This window comes from Martes martes (genome assembly GCF_963455335.1).
Source record: "Martes martes genome assembly, chromosome: 12".
NCBI classification, from domain to species: domain Eukaryota; kingdom Metazoa; phylum Chordata; class Mammalia; order Carnivora; family Mustelidae; genus Martes; species Martes martes.
In genome coordinates this window covers 10,972,232-10,993,109 of record NC_137900.1, presented here as the reverse complement: position 1 = coordinate 10,993,109, position 20,878 = coordinate 10,972,232, and the positions used below count along the sequence as shown (strand labels likewise).

Genomic DNA, 20,878 nt, shown 5'->3' with positions numbered 1-20,878 from the left:
AAATGAGAGGTTTAGTATGGTGCAGTGAACATAAGCATTTAGTGCCACCCATTCCTAAAAACCCACTACAGTGGCAGCAAAGGAAAAGTTTTAAATGCAGAAATACGTAAGGACGGAAAGAACAGGAAAATGGCACCACAATTTTAGAAGCTGGAAAGCCAGTGGGCCAGTGTGAACTGGACTCAGGGGTGCTGAGAAAAGAAATTCCTACAAGAGCCACGAGGGAAGCCAAAACCACAGGATTCACTCCTCAGACTCTCCAAATGTTCAGAAATGGGTGGTGGCCGTGACAGTGAGGCTAAAAACAGGACTGGCTGAGAGTCTAAGAAGCCATTAGAAATTGGTACAACCACTGTGAAGAAGCACTGGCATTTACTCTTCCTCACAAAATTCAACACACACCGGCCTATGGCTCAGTAATTCACTTTAGGTGTATGCCCAAGATAAATTAATGCCTATGTCCCCCAGAAGACACGCCCAGGCACGTCAGAGCACTGGTTCATACTAGCCCCAAACTGGAAACAACGCCCATGTCCAAGAACAGAATGGATGGACAAATTCGAGGAAGCTCACAAAGGGACTAAAACTCAGTGCTACGTTCTGAATGTCTGCGTCCCCCCAAAATATGTTTGTTGAGATCCTAACTCCAAGGTGTTGGCGTTGGGAGGTGGTGCCTCCGTGGGATGATTAGGTCGTGAGGGCGGAGCCTCATGAATGGGATTCGTGAATCTGTGAGTGTGTGCACGTGTGCACGCACTCACGCGGGTGTGCACTTCCATTTAAATATCAGAAGCTCACCAAATTCTTTCCTCATCAAAAGAAACTTCTAAAAATTTCCAATTTAAAAAATACTATCACTTTAGAATTCCTTCCCATTGCACTTTCTTTCTTCCTTTCTTTCTTGTTTTTAGAGAGAGGGAGTGGAGAAGGAGCACATGGACAGGGAGAGACAGAGAGAATCTTAAGTGGGCCCCAACCCCACTGCAGAGCCCGGTGTGGGACTCGATCTCACCACCCTGAGATCACGACCTGAGCCAAAATCAAGAGTCAGACACTCAACAACTAAGCCACCCAGGGATCCCTTTTTAGTCATCTTTCAATTTCCCAAAAAATACCCCTGGAAGTCATTTAAACACTTTCCCCCCATTTACAGCCCTTTGATACTGCTCAAGGTAAATGAAGACCAAAATACACTTTTCTCCAGTGGGGCACAAAATCTGATCCAAAGACGCAAAGACGTGGGTGGTCTTAAATTGTACTGAACGGGTGGATGGAGGAACCCACCAATCAATCAATCAACACAGGAAAGAAAGCCAATTCTTTATGGTAAACACCACACGGAGGCATCGTGCATTCTTACTAACGTTCTGGAACAAACACAGAACAGATCTGAAAGGCAAACACGATTACTATCTCTGCTTGCATGAAAATGGCTACCACCCGTGCTCCTGGTGGGAACTACCACTTTCTAGAGAAAGAAGGTGGGAAGGATTGGGACTCCTGTCCCGTTACATCAAAGGAAGTAGGAGTGTAGGTGGTGAATGAGTGGGTAGAAGAACGAAGCACCCAGTCCTTAGAATTTAAGTTATATTTTCCCACTGAAACAAGAACGCTGTGGGATCAAGCTGGGAATCTGACCAGAGTTTTAACATTTATGTCCTAAGCACCAGGGAGTCCGAGCTCCAAACCACTGATTAGTCACAGGTTAATAAGACGAATGTCATAGGACCTTTGACAGTTAATGTCACTGTTCAGTTAGCTCTTAACATTTAACATTTTAATTCAGTTTGGGGAACCATTTTAATACAAACACGTAGAATCATGAGCAAAGTTATCGGAGTACAGCACACAGATGCTGAAAAAAAGATTGAAGATACCAAAGGAATACTTTTCTGAACTACGTTAGCAAAATGAATGTTAAGATTGACCACCCAGCACCATGGCAACCAACAAAGCATAACAAATCACAGGCCACTCTCAAAGCCCAGACTCCTGCTGCTTTCAACCCATTTCAGGAACCCACACATGCACTGACTTGGTCTGCCCGTGTGCCTGTAATCCTTGGATCCCTAACGAACCTACTCTGGAGCTTCACTTCCTTGACACCCTTTAAACTTCTTCCAGAAGCTTGGCAGATATGTTACCAACATCCAGACTCGTTCTCCTTGCCAACAAGCAAAACACAGGCCCGTTGCTGTGAATATGGAACTAGCCATCTCCCTTTCCTCCCAAAGATAGTTAAGTATCAGATTTACTCACATTATGGCTGTCCCCAGATTCTCTTTTTATAAAGTGTTTAAAATATAATAACATTTATTTCCAGTCCCAGGCTTCTTCCCATCACCCCCCCCCAAATAAGACAAAATAAGACAAATTATTGTCAGTTTGGGACACAGTTTCGAGGTGAGCTTATAACCTCGGTTAAAGCACTTATAACTAAGAGTTGCTAATTCCTGGTGAAAACGTACAAATCTCAGGGGTACTTCCGAGGCTCCTTGCTTGTGAAGAAGAAATCCTGCCCTACCATCGGGCCCTTTCCCCTGTTTCCTTGCAGACTGCCCCCCAGCCCCAGTCTCCCAGGCTTTCCCTTCAGGACATCAGCCCTCATTGTTCAGAAAGGTGACTCTCCTCATGACCTGAGCGATCAGGCTTAGCCGAGGAGAGAGTGCCCTCAGCGCGTCTGGCTCCATGATTCCCCGATGCAACGTAGATATTAGACAGCTCTACTGCCCTGAATGCGCATGTACTCATCGAGAATGTGGTAAGGACCAGGAGGAAGACACCCTAATGACAGTCTCAAGAGAAATAATCAAGAGGATGATGTGACATGTGAGACTGGCTATTCATTTTTTTTTAAAGGTTTTATTTATTTGTCAGATAGAGATCACAAGTAGGAGAGAGGCAGGCAGAGAGAGAGAGGGGGAAGCAGGCTCCCTGCTGAGCAGAGAGACTGATGCAGGGCTCGATCCCAGGACTCTGGGATCATGACCTGAGCCGAAGGCAGAGGCTTTGACCCACTGAGCCACCCAGGTGCCCCTGAGACTGGTTATTCAAACAAAATGGAAGGAGCAGGAACATGGTTTGCTATGGCCCTTGGGAATAGGTGGCAGGAGCAAATTGGGATTTGAAGATACCAACAGCCATAGAGGTTTGGGTTTTTTTTTTTTAATATATTATTTATTTATTTATTTACTTGATAGAGAAAGAGAAAGCACAAGCAAGGGGAGTGGTAAGCAGAGGGAGAGGGAGAAGCTGAGCAGGGAGCCCGGTGTGGGGCTCAATCCCAGGACCCCAGGATCATGACCTGAGCCCAAGCCAGACACTCAACCGACTGAGCCATCCATGTGCCCCAGCCACAGAAAGGTTTAAACCACAGAAAGTTTACAGATCTGTGATTCTTGTGTGTGTGTGTGTGTGTGTGTGTGTGTGTGTGTGTGATTCTTGAGATACCACTTTTCTTACTTCATTATTCTTTTCTGTTTTCCTTTGTGCTTCTCTAATTTTGGTTCTTTCCCTGCTTCTAGTGGCTTCTCCATTGTCAGCTCTGGAGAAGCTATGCAGAGTCAACAGTCTCCACGGACGGCTGCCAATGAGTCCTCCCTCTGTCCCCACAGGCTGTTCCTCACATCAGGCAGTGGAGGACAATGCACACTAGGGAATGTGAGCCAGTCCACAGGAGGAAGGAAGTACAGACACGGGCTACGACATGAATGAACCGTGAAAGCACTCTGCTAAGTGAAGTAAACCACAGACAAAAGGACATAGTGCATGATTCCACTTATAAGAGGCACCTAGAGTAGCCAAATTCATAGAGAGACAAAGTAGAATGGTAATTGCCAGGGGGGAATGAGGAGTTATGGTTGAATGGGTAGAGAGTTTCTGTTTGAGATGATGAACAAGTTCTGGGAATGGATAGGAGGGATGGTTGCCCAACATTGTGAATGTACTCAATGTCACTGAACACTGTACACTTTCAAAGAGTCAAAATGATATATTTTAAAATATGTACATTTTACCCCAATTTATAAGAATTGCAAAAGAAAAAAGAAAAAGAGGAAAAGAGGTGGAGTCTAATTCCCAATTTCCATCCCCTTGATTCTAGGCTGGTCTTAGGAACTTGTTTGACCAACAGAATGCAACAGACGTCAAGTCTGAATCCTAGGAAGCCTGGTGTACTCTCCCCACTTCACCCCCCCAAACCTCCCTCCCTCACCCCAGGTCCTTGGAACACCCTTCTGAGACCCTCTCCCTTGCAGAATCCAACCACCATGCTGGGCAGCTGTTATGTGGGGAAGCCACACATCCACGCTCTAGCCAACAGCTCTTGCTGAGCTACCAGCCATGCCATTTATAAACATACACTAAAATACTTGAGGATGAAATGTTGTCAAGGCTGTTATTTATTTCAACACAGTCCCATTGCAGGAGAAAGAGGAAAGTCAGGGGTGTAGATGAGATAAGTCTAAACATGAGTCAGTGATTATGACAGCTGGAACACGAGTGCGAGAGAAACTGGAGCTGTTTCTTTCTTTCAGATTAGGGGCATATTTGAAATTTTCCATATTAAAATTATAATTAAGAGAAGGTGGAGGAGTGGGACAAAAGGAAATGGGGGGGGGGGAGAGAAGATAAAGGAAAGGGAGGAAGAAAGGAAAAAATAAACCAGTGGACTCTTATCTTCACAAAGTCAATCCCTGGGAAAAAAGCGGGGAAAGTGACAGGAAGAGTGTTCTGGAACAGAGAAGACTAAAGAGACAGAATAATCTAATGGAATGACTGGACCTTGATAGGGTCTTGGATTTAAAAAATGTTATATAACTTTTTCTTAATCAAAAGCTTTTAACTGAAGTATGATCCGTGAATATTTCCGTATGTGTGAGTGTACAGTTTGATTAAGAAAAAGTGATATGGAGTAACTAGGGAAATGTTAAAATGGGGTGAATATTACATGGCATTAGGAAATTACCATTAACTTGGAAAAAAGGAAATTACCAATAACTTTCTTAGCTGTGATAATGTTATTATGGTGAGGTAGAAGGATGTCTTATTTTTAGGGAATGCCTCATAAAGTATATAGGATTGAAGTATCACAAGTCAAAGACTTTGAAAAATGAAGAAACGAAAAGGCAAAAATTCAAGAGGTCCAACATCTACTAAACGTTCCAAGGAGAAAGTGCTAATGGAGGGAAGGAAATAATGAACGAAACAATAAAGAAAAGTCCTCCGTGTTGAAGAAAGACACGTGTCTTCTAATGAAAAGACCTCAAAGCCTCACAGAGTAAAAGTACTCAAGAAGGATGAAGCCAAAGAAGACCCACGACCAGACACATCCTCATGTAATTTCAGAACACTGTCAGAAAAATTACCTGAAACTTGGAAAAAAACAAAGGAGATTATCGGGTATTCCATTTGCTTATCTACTTACGTAATTGGCTATTTTACAATTATAGATTTTTTTCAGGAGAGATGAAAATAAATTCTGTCCCATGGAACAGAAAACCTTTAAAGATACCACGTAGGGGGGCCTACCGGACACCCACTCGTTTTCTATCCACCTCAGCAGTCCCCTCTTAACGTGGCCTACAAACACTTAACTTCTCAAATGTTCTTTGAAACAGTGTTCCCCTCATTCATGACACATGTTCACTTTGTGTTTTCCCCGAAGTCACGATGTTATCTTCCTGAAAATGAAGCTTTATCAATACCAAGTTTAAAAAAAAAAAAAAAAAAAAAGTCCAAACTAGAACAGGAAGTCAGTAGCCCCAGAAATGTCCAAAGGGAAAAGAGGAACAGCTAGCAGAAAGTGTGATTAGGAAGTCCGATGAAGAAACCTCCCACTTAGACTCAACTGATTTTCAACAAGTATTCCAAGACAATTTAATGAGGAAAGTACAGTCTTTTTAATAAATGACGTTGGGACAACTGGAGACCCAGATTCGAAAGAAAGACTGTGGACCTCTGCCTCACACCATATGCAAAAATTGATTCGAAATGGACCACAGACCCAAGCATAAACTAAAACAATAAAACTCTTCCAAGAAAATATAGAAGCAAGTCTTTACAAACTTGTTAGATCGAGGCGTCTTAAATATGAATGCTTAGCAACACAAGAAAAAAATAGATAAACTGGACATTATCACAATATAAAAATTTGTGCCTCAAAGGACACTATCAAAAAAGTAAATTGCTAATTGGTAAGAGACTTGTAATCAAAAGACAACCCAATGGAAAAATGGGCAAGGAATCTAAATAGTCATTCCTCCAAAGCAGACAAGCAAATGACCAATGAGCACATGAAAAGAGTGTCAACATCATGAAAAGAGTGTCAAATCAAAAACACATTGAGAGACCAAGTCATACCTATACTGGTGGCTCTCATCAAAGAGAGAGACAACAGGGGCGCCTGGGTGGCTCAGCTGTTAAGCTTCTGCTTTTGGCTCAGGTCATGATTCCAGGGTCTTGGGATCAAGCCCCACATCGGGGTCCCTGCTCAGTGGGAAGCCTGCTTCTCCCTCTCTCACTCCCCCTGCTTGTGTTCCCACTCTCACTGTGTCTCTCTCAAACAAATAAATAAAATCTTGTTAAAATTTAAAAAGACAATAATAAGTGTCAACAAAGAGGACCTGGAACCTGCACCCACCACTGATGGGAATGTAAAATGACACAGTTGCTTTGGGAAACCGTTCCTCAAAGTGTTCAACATAGAGTTACCGTATGACTCAGCCATTCTCTCCTATGTGTATAGGCAAGAGAAACGAAAACATGTCCAAAAAATCTTGCATGTTAATGTTCGCAGCAGAGCTATTCATGATAGCCAGAAAGTGGCCATGATCATCAGCTGATGAATAGATAAATAAAATGTAATACATCCAGAGGCGCCTGGGTGGCTCAGTCGTTGAGCATCTGCCTTTGGCTCAGGTCATGATGCCAGCATCCTGGGATGGAGCCCCATATTGGGCTCCCTGCTCAGCAGAGAGCCTGCTTCTCCCTCTCCAGAAACCCCATGTTTGTGTTCCCTCTCTTGCTATCCCTCTCTGCCATATTTAAACAAAATCTTTTTTTAAAAAATGTAATACCTCCATCATTGGAATAGTATCCAACAATAAAAAGGGGGAAAGGCACTAATACATGCTATCATATGAAGGACCCTTAGAAATACTGTTCTAAAAAATATGCTGAGCAAAAGAAGCCAGTTACAAAGGATCACATATTATAGGATCCCATTTATTTGAAATGCCCAGAAGAGGCAAATTTATGGAAACAGACAGTTCATTAGTGGTTTTCTAGGGCTGGAGTATTACAAGGAAATGGAAAGGACTTTTTTTTAGGATTAATTTATTTTGAGAGACAGAGCGAGTGCATGCTCTTGCACATGAGCGAGCTGGATGGGGAGGGGCAGAGGGAGGGTGAGAGTCTCAGGCAGACTCCACGCTGAGCATGGAGCCTGACACAGGGCTTGACTTCACAACCTGGAGATCACAACCTGAGCCGAAATCAAGTGTCCAATGCCTGGGGCACCTGGGTGGCTTGGTTGGTTAAGCATCTACTTTCAGCTCAGGTCGTCATCCCGGCATCCAGCTCCCTGCTTGGCAGGAAGTCCACTTCTCCCTCTGCCCTTTACCCTACTCGTGCTCTCTCATGCATGTGCTCTCTCTCTGTCTCAAATAAATAAAATCTTAAAACAAAGAAAAGAAAGGAGAGGAGAGGAGAGAAAGAAAGGGAAAAGAAAAGACAAAAGAAACAAGTCAGATGATTAACCGACTGAGCCACCCAGACACCCCAGATATGGGAGGGACTCCTCTTATCCTCTTTTTTTTAAGATTTTATTTATTTGACAGAGAGAGAGAGAGATCACAAGTAGACAGAGAGGCAGGCAGAGAGAGAGAGGAGGAAGCAGGCTCCTCACTGAGCAGAGAGCCCAATGCGGGGCTCGATCCCAGGACCCTGAGATCATGACCTGAGCTGAAGGCAGAGGCTTTAACCCACTGAGCCACCCAGACACCCCACAGGAGGGACTTCTAATGGGTACTGGGTCTTTGGGGGGTTGATGAAAATGTCCTACGACTGGTGGCGGAGATGTTTGTGCCTGTCTGTGAACATGTAACAACTAATGAACTGTACATTTTACATGGGTGAATTTATAATGTGTCAAATATAGTTCAATAAAACTGTCGAAGAAGAAGAAAATGATGACGATGACGACGGAAGTGGCCCAGCGGTCAGATCATCTGTGAGATTAGAGGCTTTCTTTGCCAGAAGAAAAAGAAAAGAGGCATTTAGAAACTTCAGAAAAGGAGACTCAAATGCATATTTTTTTTAAAACTCCGGAAATAATATAAACATATCTGTCAAAGTCATGGTCCAAAACTGAAGTAAAGTGAAATGTGAGACGGAACCCAGCAAATGACAGAGAAGAAGAAAAAACAACAGATTTGATGTGGTTGCTCAAAACTATCCCCCTTTGAGGGACAACAGGATTACATTTCCTTTTCTCTAGACTCGATCACTCACAGTGCTGCTCCCAAAAATAATGTTGCTGATCCCTTGAGTAAGCAGGACTCACAGGTGCCAGCAGAAAACCACTTTGTTCTCTCCCTCTGTGTTGTTCAAGCCCACGCTGCAGGGCTGACCCCTTAGATGAAATTTGGGACTGGGCCTGAGACCTCTCTGGTCAATGTCAGGTGCAAAAAATCCTCCAGTCACTTTAAGTTACAAAAATTCTCATTTCCGTAATTAACGTGTCCAGATCTGGGTCCCAGACAAAACTTGGAACTTCAGTGTTAGCTTCTTTCTCTCTCTCTCTCTCTCTCTCTTTTTTTTTTTTAAGATGTTGTTTATTTCTTCATAAGAGACAGAGACAGAGAGAGAGGCAGAGGTAGAGGGAGGAGGAGGCTCCCCGAGGAGCAGGGAGCCCGGTGTGGGACGCAGTCCCAGGATCCCGGGACCACAATCTGAGCGGAAGGCGGACAATTAACCATCTGAGTCACCCAGGCGCCCCAGCTTTTCTCCCTCTTATCTGACAGGTCACCGTAGGGAAGGAGCCAGCCTGCAGGGGAAAGGCAAGGGACTGACTGCCATCTTCTCTGTTTCCCTCTTTTTGGGTCCACTTCCGATGCCTGCCAGCCACAGGTCCGTCCCCTTGGAGAGGAGGGAGTCAGAGGGAGACGGGACCACACTGGTAAAGAAGGTAAGGGCAGTTCACGGGACTCCTCCCGTCTGCTTTCAGTGTTTACAGAGCACTTGCTCCCGAACGCTGTTCTTGGTTCCTCTGCGACAGGACTATGGAGCCTACCATCCCCTTCTCTCAAGCATCACACAGTGCAGGCCCAGCCTCTCGCGGCTTGGTATTGGTCCAGGAAAGTACAATGATTTCCCAACAGTAGTCTTTAACTCTGAGGCCACAAGGCACTCCAACCAGCCCTTCCAAATTCCCCAGGCAAGTGCCTGATACCAGTCCAGTCAACCAAGGGACCGGTATCAGGTTCTCCACGGGCTTATCTTAAAGCACTCATTCCCTCCCCCATGAGGAGGTGGACTCAAAATGCCACAGCAGTTCGGTAACTTTCTCCAAACCATCTGTCTCTTTAATCCCTAATCTTTTTATAGGCTGGGGGCTGGAGATCAGCTAAGGGTTGCAAAACTGGTTTTTACCCAGAAGTTTTACGAGTCCTGCTTCAACAGTCTAGCACTGGAATGTGGAAGCTGTTGGCATCTCCTCTACGAACTGCAGCCCCAGGTGAATCTGAAAATAAAGAATCCGAGGGTGCCTGGGTGGCTCAGTGAGTTAAGCGTCTGTCTTTGGCTCAGACCACGATCTCAGCATCCTGGGACCCAGCCCCGGGATTGAGCCCAGAGTCAAGCTCCTCACTCAGAGGGGCGTCTGCTTGTCCCTCTCCTTCCCCCTTCAACCCCTCCCTCCTCTCTCAAATAAATAAAATCTTTAAAAATAATTTTTAAAATTTTTAAATAAAGACTCTAATTCTCACATCCTATTACAATCATGTTCACATAGTGAAAATACTGCAAGGCCTGTTGTTGGTTTTTGCTCTTTTAGACAGGTTTTAAGATCAAAATCTGAATGGTATAATAAAGTTTAAGAGCAGGGTGTAAACGATAAAACACGGAGCATCTAAAAGTAATTTAATGGTTTTACTATCAGAAGGCGGCAGAAGGAGGAAAAAAGTAGATTTGAGGGCTAATTCCTTCGTCTTATAAAAAGGAGTCAAAAGATACTACCTCAAGTTGATGAATCGAGAAACAGAAGTTTATAAAAATTATTTAAAATTATAAAGTTATCGAGAGGAGAAATAAAAATAATCCCCCCCCAAAAAAACCCAAAACAAGAAAGGATAAATGGGAGAAAAGGTTATGAATCCCTCATCTTTAGAATGGAGACGACCATCAGGGCACTAAAATCAGTTTAAAATGGCTAATTTGAGGGGCGCCTGGGTGGCTCAGTGGGTTAAAATGGCTAATTTGGGGAGTGTGCTCAGGTCTGGGGTGCTTGGAGAAATGTACAGAGGTCTGATGACTATTTTTAACAAGAGTAAGGCCGCTGATGAGCGCCTTAAATAAAAAAAATTTTCTTCCTCTTAAAAGGCATTTAGCAAGTTATCAAATGTCACCATGTCACAGTGGTGTGTTTGAAATATATAAAGATAGATACATGTAGTGCATGTGTATGTCATACATATGGCACATACGCATAGACACACAATGTATGTATATATATAACATACACAGGTTTGATAAATATACACAGCATATATGTCATACACGTGTTTGATATGTACAATGTGCACATATATGTACTATATATACATGTTTGAAATATATAATATGCATATATATATTTATAAATATATTTTGTGGAAATAGACATAAAATAAATAGGAGACAGTCTCAAAGAGGTGATTTACTTATTATGCCCTAAATTATGCACTTAGGGGACCCAGATCAGATCCAGATCTGACTCAAATCTCTATTCCTTTGTCTCCATCAACTTGCAGGATGCCTGCTAAAAGACAAAGATTTATACATTATTCTATTTTCTTCCTTAAAGAATTCCTCAAGGCCACCCTTCGGTATCCTCATTAAGAAATTACATCTAGTAAGACCTAGTTCTGCCACCACCCCCAGCCCTGACACCCAACACCAAGCACTCGCCATTAATTAATCAAATTTGAGCACCCACAGGACTGCTCATTTTTCCCCTGAGTTACCATAAGTGACCGAATATTTAAAATGAATCCCTTTCACTTATTTTTGAATTAGCTTTTTAAATTGTTATAAAAGTAACATTCATAGAAGACAAAAGTCACAGTCCTACCGCGGAGTTCTTGATTACATTACGAACAACGGAAACCAACCCGGGCTGTTTGAACAGAAAAGGAATTTCTCGCAGAGCTATCAGGTAGCTCACAGAACCCCAGGAGCCAGGCTCAGAAACCTAGGGAGGAGCCCAGGGAAGCTGGGTGCTCGCACCTCTACCAAGGTCATGGCCCAGGAAAACCAGGTCCTTGGTTGCCAGCCTTGGACCTAGGGAGGTCTGAGCAGCCTGGCCTACTCTGCGTCAATGACTCCAGCTTCAGAGTCCTGGGCAGGAGCGTCCGTGCATGGAGGGCCAACACATCCAGACGTGTTAGCATCTGGCCTCAGAAACTTCTATGGCTGGAAGGGCCCGGCCTCCCACCGAGATTCCCACAGAGGCAAAGAAATGAAGCCCCAGCCTTCTGATACGAAGAGGCCGGCCACCAAACCCAAACAAAGCAAGGAAATCAAAATGTTTCTAGGTCCCACAACACAATGCATGTCCTGTCCAGGTAGAAAGAGGCAAGTCCGAATCCCCCTCCCTCCCCTTCCCACTCACACAACACACGCCACAGAAGTGCCTACGATAAACTTTTCCGTATATCCTCTCAGAAATTTTCCAAGTGACTATAAACACGGAGGTAAAGATCCCCCAGGTTTACACACACACACACACACACAAATGGCGCCGTACACATTGTAACTTTCCATAAGACGCGGTATCGATTTCAAGATGCTCGCCAATTCTAAACGGTCTCCCCTCTTGCTCCAGATGGCTCGTCGTGGTTCCTGCAGGTCTCTCACAGACATGTCAGAAATGGATCCCTCCAAGCTGTGGGGCCCCGGCAGCCCAGATGCAGGGCTCACTCACCACCACCACAGTGGGCCCTGTGACGCGCTTCAGCACAGACCGTGTGATACCATGAACGTATCAGTTGGTCCACGTGACACCCTCATCCTAAGGACGGTCAGGAATTCAAACTCCAGGATAATGAACCAGCATGTGCGAGCAAGGCCGTACTCCAGAAGCTGCCTTTGCTTTCATCTCCCAGCAACAACCAAGCAACTTTGTTAAATTAGCAGAATGATTGTGGACATGAGTTGTCCCATCGACGAAACGCTTAGTTGTCTAATTTGCACAACGGCTGTTAAAAAGGGGTACTCCTGGACATGTGTGGTAAGAACGAAAGCCAACATAATTTCCTGTCCCAACTTTGATCAATGCTGCAGCTGGCCATACTTTTCTGACCCTTTATCAAACAATACTGGGAACAAGCAAAGATCACGCAGCTCCTTGCCCCAGGAAATATTTGTTCCTCAACTGTAAGACTGCGAACCAACTAAAATCGTTCATCCAAACTAACAGCTTACTCATCAGATCTTGTTTCCAGGCCCTCCCTTCTAGTCGACCACCAATCAATCCAAAGCTATTGGGTTATAAGCTTTTTGCCCAAACCCTATCAATTTCTTATCTTGCAATGCTCAACTTACAATCCGCCAACAGGGATCCTTCAACCCTATAAATAGGCAAAAAGAGCAAACAGGCTCTCTGATTCACCCCCGCTGAGAACTCCCAGCAAGAAGGTGTTCTCCCCGACGGTGCCAGATCCAATAAACAGAGCTTTGGTTCATCAGCAGAATTTCAGGGCATCAGCAATGGTTTTCAAGACAAATGGGTACAACAAGAACTAGAGGTAAAAAATTGTTCACACGGTTCTGTGCGCTCAGTAAAAATCTCAGTCCTCTACCCTTTAAGCTTGCAGAACAGAGCACATGAACCATTGCTTTGTCTGTTGGCTAATAAGTGTGTGCATGTGTAGCAGAGTTGGGCCTGAGGCTGACTTTCGTTGTAATAATGGACTTGGCAGGAGGGTACCTCGAAGCCTGGGCAAGTACCTGTCGCTGACAAATGAGCTGCTAATGAGAGCACACCCACTTGGCTGAGGCCGGTCTGCAAAGCAAGGAATTGCTCAGGCTTTGATTCTGCCCAGAGATGGGCCACCCCAAAGTCCTCCCAGCTCCTGAGGATGCCAGCTTCTTACCCAAAGCACGGATTTGGGGAGCAGGTGATCGGAGGAGAGAAATGAAGGTTCTGTTGCCAGTAGACCAGGCGCACTGTGGTCCCAGATGAGCCCAAGCCCAGCCCAGGGTGCTTTAACGATGCCTGCATGCATATTTTGCTGCTATGGATTATCTAATGACACCAAACTGAGAGACCAAATCTCCTCTCGAAGATCTTCTCAAAGGATGATGAAAATGATTCATAACGTGCTCGCCTAACCTTAGATCCCATTTTACAGTTTACAGGTTTTGTTAATATTTTAATTATTTATTTGAAAGAGAGAGAAAGAGCACAAGCAAGGGGAGCAGCAGACAGAGGGAGAGGGAGAAGCAGGCTCCCCACTGAGCATGGAGCCTGATGCAGGACTTGATCCCAGGACCCCAAGATCATGACCTGAGCTGAAGGCAGATGCTTAACTGAATGAGCCACTCAGAAGCCCCCATTTTACAGTTTCAACACGCATCCCGATCTACAATCCTGAGAGATGGGTACAGCCCCATTGTATAAATGAGGAAACTGATCAGATAATCTCCTTGGCCGCTCAATGATGGAAAGTGACATGATTAAGACTCAAAGCGAACCCTCCTGTTGCCTTGTTCAGTTCTGCCACTTGCTCTTTTCAATGAAGGATAAACTGACCACTTTAGAACTTGAAAAAGAATTAGGGAGTCACAAATACAGAAATAATTCATTTAAATTACACACACACACACACACACACACACACACACACTCTCTCTCTCTCTCTCACACACATTGTTGGGCACAGAGAAGTACCTAGCAATTTGCTAATGGAGGAGGTGGAGGAATGGTATCAGGAAAGGAGCACTGGACTGGGAGTCAACGTCCCCAGTTCTTTCTAATAGTTCATGTGTGTGTGAACTGGACAAACTGGTTCACTCCTGAGCCACTGGTCCCTTAGCTATAAAATAGGAAAAATACCTGCCATCTAAGCCACATGACTAACGATATAAGCTCTCAAGCATTATACACGTGCGACAGAGTGTTATTAACTATTCTGAAGACGAAGAACAGCCATCTATTTTTTATTTATTTTTTTACCTTAAAAAACCAAAAGTGAAATAATCACAGTATTTATACACAGGGAGCTTATGTTAAAAATGTCCATCTAAAGTTAAAACGCCCTCCAGGTAACTAACGAGGATTCTAGAAACCTACACCATGAGAGCGAAAGGACTCTTAGAAGACTGCTCTGATGTAAGTTCATCATTTTGCGGATGCAGAACCCAAGAGACTTCCCCAAGGTCACCGATAACTAGGGGTTACGTGTCAGCATTAAAATCCGGATTTCTTGAACTCTTAAACCAAGGCTCCTTCCAAACTTTTGACAACCAGGACATATACTTAGAAGAACCAGAATGCACAAAGCCAGGGCCTCAGAGCTCATCTTATAAATGCAGAGATCCCTGAACTGCCCACAGGTCTTCTGACCCCTCCTGGTCTTTATGCCATCAGAAATGAAAGGGCCACCTTCTGTCTCGCAGCTAACCCACCTACAAGTAATTCTGACTATCAAGTGGGGGTAATTCCCCAATCTCTTGACAGTGTCTGGGTGATCCATGAGTCACCCTTTAAGGCACAGGAAGATGGAAAGACCCAGATCCCCAAATGACTTCGTAGAGCAGAACCATCTTTGCCAGCCTAGCCTGTTTGGACATTGAGGTGAGAGGACGGAATGTCTGTAGATCTTACCGAAACCATTTTTTAGTCTCTTTTTGGGTAATGAAGTTTTACCCTAAATTCCATAATCTTAATGTTAGACGAGAAACTGATGGATCCTTTTTAAAATATCCAGTTCATTCACCTCTCCTATTCTCAATCTGGGGTGCAAATCCACATGGTCCAGAGTTGAGAACAAACCACATATGTGACCCAGGAACGTCACCAAGGAAGTACCTTCATTCTTGATGCTAAAGAATAAAGCAATCTTAACCAGCCTTCAGGTTATATCCCCCCGTCTCTTCAAAACTGACAAGAAAAACAGCTCAAACGACCACTCATAAGCAACCAAAATCATAGGCAGAAAGTCTGGCTAGGCTTTCACGGTGGGAATTCTTACCCAATGGACCACCAAAGAAAAACATCTTACTAAGACAATTCCATTTTTGAACTGAGGTGACAAGACAAGACAAGATATTCTTTGAGGTCACTCCCAACACAGAGTCTGTAATATCTAAAAATTTATAAACCACTTCATTAGGATGAAAAAGGAGGTAACTCGAAGAAATAAGAACGTTCTTTGAAGATGGAAAATGGGGGCGCCTTGGTGGCTCAGTGGGTTAAACCTCTGCCTTCAGCTCAGGTCATGAGCTCAGGGTTCTGGGATCGAGTTCCACGTCGGGCCCTGCTTCTCCCTCTCTCTCTGCCTGCCTCTCTGCCTACTTGTGATCTCTGTCTGTGAAATAAATAAATAAAATCTTTTTTAAAAATGGGAAATGTTTGTTCTTGATAGAAAACACACAGCCTGAAATGATGCACGTGGGCACATGCACACACAAATACATGCACACACACACACACACACACACACACTAGCTTGATCCAAGTCATGGTCAAAAATAGCTTGTAAATGTTTACAAACGATGTTCCAAGATTATTATTTTTGTCCTGGACACATGAGTATTTAATCAGTATAACGAAGAGGATCCAGTAAATGAACACTTCCAACTCCAAGTCTCCACAAAAACTTGAATTTGAAGGAATTGGATCAGGCTGCGCCTTCTTTGTTCACACCAGTATAAAACCGAATTGTAATCACTGAAACAATCACAAAAGAAGCAGCACCAATATAAACAGTCCTCAAAAGGAAGTATTCAAGTGTTCTAGATGAAGTGTGCACCCAACAACGCAAAACGAGGACAGCGTGCCTCTCAGAGGGCCCTGGAAAGACCACCTGCCCCCTCCCAACCTCCCCGACCCATACACTCCCTAACCACCCTGAAGTAAAAAGGGGAAGACTACAATGTTGTAGAGGACAGAATCTAGGGAGAGAGATTTAAGACAGAAGTAAAAAAGAAACGTCGAGGACCTAGGACCTACATTTCTTATTGGCTGCCAAATTCGCTTCACAGTCAACAACAGATGTGTATCGGGCACACTGTTTCGGGGGACACCGGGTGAATGAGACGGACAAGACCCGTGTCTTCATACAACTATCCACAGCGGGGAGACAGACAGCAAGTAGAAAATGAACAACACATAGGCTAATTACAACCTGTGAAGCCAAAAGTCAGTGCGGGGATGTGTTGAGAGGCAGGGACAATGGGCCACTGTCACTGGGTGGCCAGGGAAGGTCTCCTTCAGGAAGTGACTGCTGAGCTGAGACCCAGAAGGAGCCAGGCAGGGAAAGAGCTAGGGGAAGAAGGTCCCCAGTTGGTTAAGACAGCCAGGCTGGGTCCCAGTCAGAAGGTGCCCCTGTGGCTAGAGTATAGGGGAGAAGGGCTGGAACTGACCAGCCAAGCCCCCATCTGCGGGAGCAGAGACCCACAGGGCCCCCCTGGTTCTCTGATGGAATGTGACTTCCCACCCCAAATCGTCCAATGGCACATTCCCTAAACTCAGGAAGGGGTCCAGGGGAAGCCAAAGGAAAGGTGAAGCAGCCATTATGGGGAGGGTTGGGGGAGTCCGAGCCTCCCCCCCAACTTGGTGTCACTAGATTATCCCCTCCGTTCAGAAAAGAAAACTACACTCAGGGAAGTTAAGTGGCTTATACGTTACACAGCTCTTCGGGGGATGAGCTGGAACTTAGACTAGAGTGTCTGACAGGTGTATCCAGTTTCTTTCATAACATCATGATTTTTAAAAAATTTTCAACATAACAAAGTCATATGGCACAAGTTATAACAGAATATTATTAAGATTCATGTGAACTGAGGATTTTTCACTCAGGATGTTGACCAAGACTCGAAAGATCTGTTGCTATACCCAGAACTCTTTGTCGTTGTACAATTACTATCAATTAATTTATCTTCTTTATAAATTGATGTTAATTAGCATTTCAAAACAATCTCTACTTGATTCTATATACTTCTTGATTCTAAATACTTCTAAATACGTAATTCATAACAGTTGAAATACAGAAGCCCATGTGTCCAACAGATTTATAACTGACGGTAACACAGAAATAGGACAGAATGCCTTTCAGGCAGGCGTGTGGACTCCTTATACATGGAAACATAATATTTACTGATACAGACGTGATGAATGTAATGTTTAAACAGAAAAAGCAGTGCACAACATGGTACGTACAAACTGGTTGTAGCTTTGATAGAGTTGTACCTATGCTTATCAACAAAGCTGAGAAATAAATCCAAAGGCATAAGAATAAAGATACATCTCTGCTAAGGTCATTTTCATTTATAGCTGTTTGAGCTCACCTAACGAATCTGTGAGGCACCTTTCCAAAAGAAAATGTTAGAGAAACAAATGTCTTAAAAGGTCCACCTTCCAAATACCCACCCAGAACACATGCTTATATTCTTCTCACCACTGGGAATCTTAAAAGGACAAAGAACACTAGGGATTTTCTGATTTTAATTTAAATACTTGAGGTTTGTATTACTGAGTAAGCATTTTAATATTGACCCAATGGAAAAATCAGAACAAAAATGACTCCTATAGCCAAATATTAGTATAAACACTGGACCCCATCCAACATTTTTCTAGAGTTGTTGCAAGAGAGACCTCAGCCACTCATAACACATGCCATAAAACTCATCCAGAGCCTCATTTTCTCCTACCCTGCTATCTCGTAGATTAAAATGCTGAACCAATAATTTACTCCTGCCAGAAATATTAAATGATGGACTTCTAAAATGTTACCTAAATTGTCTTGTGGGCCTGAAAACTCTTTAGTTTTTCAAGACCATCACCACATGCATTACTCCGGGATGCATTACTCCGACTGTATTCTACCGTGGGCTTCTTCTCCCTGCTTTTAAGAATTTAGCTAGTTTTGTATTTATTACCCACCACCCAGCAAACAGTGGTCTGTTTAAGATGAACTGTTAAGCATATACACAAAATGGTTCTAGAAAATTATTTAACCCTATTCAAAATGGATGGGAGAAAAATCAGAAGAAATGTTATATAGAAAAAAATGTTTTTCATTATATATATTTCGAATTGCATTTGTCAGACCTACTTCGTCTTTGAAAGTCGGCAATTCCATTGGCAATTGTCTACTTTTTATAGTATTTCCTAAATCCAAAAGACATAACAAACAAAAACAAAAGCAAACAAACAAACAAAAAAAGAATATTGGGAATGTACTCAATGCCACTGAATTGTGAACTTTAAAATGGGTTAACTTTATAGTATGTTATAAATATATCAATATCAAAAAAATCAATGACTAAAAAAAGGATAAAATTACCAATATAGGTCTTCATTACCATGAAAATATGGTAGATCCATGATAAAGAGAGTCTAAGTCATGAAACTCTGAGGTTGTCCAACCAAGGCATGATGACAATAAAAGATTATGTATTCATGATTTAATAACTGAGATTTACTTCAAAAGACTATTCAGGGAAAAAGAACATGGGAGCACAGGAATGGGCAGGGGTCTAGCTGAACAAGGCTGGCTGAGTCAGGAATTGCTGAAGCTGGTGATCAGTGTAGGAAGTTCACTTAATCATTTCCCCTGCTTTAGTGAATGTTGAAAAATGTCCATAGCAGGGGCACCTGGGTGGCTCAGTGGGTTAAGCCTCTGCCTTCGGCTCAGGTCATGATCCCATGATCGAGCCCCGCATCGGGCCCTCTGCTCAGTGGGGAGCCTGCTTCCCTCCCCCTCTCTCTGCCTGCCTCTCTGCCTACTTGTGATCTCTGTCCAATAAATAAATAAATAAATCTATCTTTAAAAAAAAAATGTCCATAGCAAACCGATTTTTAAAATTACATCTTTACAAGAGATCTAAGCCCGGAACTAGAAACATATTGGGTACATAAGAAGCTTAAGGTGAATCAGAAAACTGAAAGAACTATCATCTCGCTTTACCGTTACGAGAAGGTCTGACTTCTAATGGTATACCTCGTGAGCTTCTTTTTTCAATGAACAAGAAAGCTTTGGTATTTCTTCAGTGGTTGATTCCAACAGACTTCTCGCATAGCACATTTTACAAAGGGTAACAATTTATGAGATCAGTACATACCAGAAGTATCATAGGCCGTTTCCAAGTTGTTAATCCTATGATTCCAGAGAGTATCACCTAGAAGGATAAACAGTATCATAAATCTAGAAAAGGGACCAATTCCAATAAACTAATCCTAGTCTCTAAAGTTTTTTTCTTTTCTTTTCAAAAAACCCTGAAATTTCAAAGCCTTCTAATTCTAACATTTAATGTTCCTACTGCTTACATGAGCCCTGGTAGACCACTTGGGACTCTCCTTCCCTCCAAGGCCCCCAGAGGTTTTTTATGGACTGTGCATGGTTTTTCTTAAGGGCAATTAAGAACACACAAAGACGGGACACCTGGGTGGTTCAGTCAGTTGAGCATCTGCCTTGGGCTGGGGTCATGATCTTGGGGTCCTGGGCTCGAGCCCCACTTTGGGTTCCCTGCTCAGCGGGGAGTCTGCTTGTCCCTCTGCACCTCCCCCTGCTCATGCTCTCTCTCAAATAATAAATAAAATCTTTAAGAAAAAAAAAAAAAAAAAAAGCACACAGAGAGAACAGTCTATCCTTCCAGTTAGTGAAGGGATCAGTTTTGTTGATCCAAGCTCCCTGTCCCGGAGCACTGAACCTGCTGCCTTATCAACCTCATACAAAACATGCATGGCTGCAACCCTCCCTTTGTTAGGTGGGTCCCTGAAGTGGTACCCAAGGTCTCTCAGGATCTTCCTCTGCCCGATTCTCAAGCCTGGTTTCTATGCACCCCTGCCCCTCCCCCGACCCCTCTTCCTCCCAGGCACACCTGTCCCCCACCAGGCTGGCCAGGCTTTAGACACCGCAGGGCTCTGTGCTTCTCTTGGCTGCGGTGTCTTCTCCCAGCTCCCCTCATGGCTGCCTGAGATCTACATGCATCTTGCAAGATCCTGACTAGCAGTCACCTCTTCTGAGAAGCCTTCACGGATCCCACCACCCCACACTCCTGCACACTCCGGGAAGCCCTCCACACAATGTTCCCCCCAAAACGCTCTCTGTCCTAATAACCTGAGAGGTGCATCTCTGCCTCGCCTGCCGACTCTCAACTCCTACCTTGTCTCCCAAACCTCGGCTCCCAGCCTGGCACCTGTCACATGACTGGCAACCGATGAATGTTCCTGAGCCTTTATTCCTCAATGAGGGGAGGGATTACGGTGAGAAAAGTCTCACGTTGCAAAATGACACTTTGATAAACAACAGTCTAAAATCCTTGGTAAAGAAGAATCGACATTTGGCCAAAACATAAACTGGCAATCACCGTCGGCCCTCCGGATAACCCAGTTCACTAAGCCCAGCGGAAGAACAAAGTGATTCTTCAGCTCAGGGACATGGTCCTGTCCCTG

The 20,878-nt window shown here is 43.8% G+C and overlaps 1 protein-coding gene across 1 annotated transcript in view; it reads right to left on the bottom strand.

Annotated features, from left to right (window-relative positions):
* ENTREP1 (endosomal transmembrane epsin interactor 1) overlaps positions 1 to 20,878 on the bottom strand; it is a gene marked incomplete at its 5' end in the record, with an annotated part of 61,687 nt that overhangs the window by 31,215 nt on the left and 9,594 nt on the right. Inside the window, one exon of the mRNA XM_080820651.1 lies at positions 19,546 to 19,602. Within this exon, the coding sequence (XP_080676777.1) occupies positions 19,546 to 19,602 (57 nt within the window). The remainder of the gene's footprint in view (positions 1 to 19,545; positions 19,603 to 20,878) is intronic.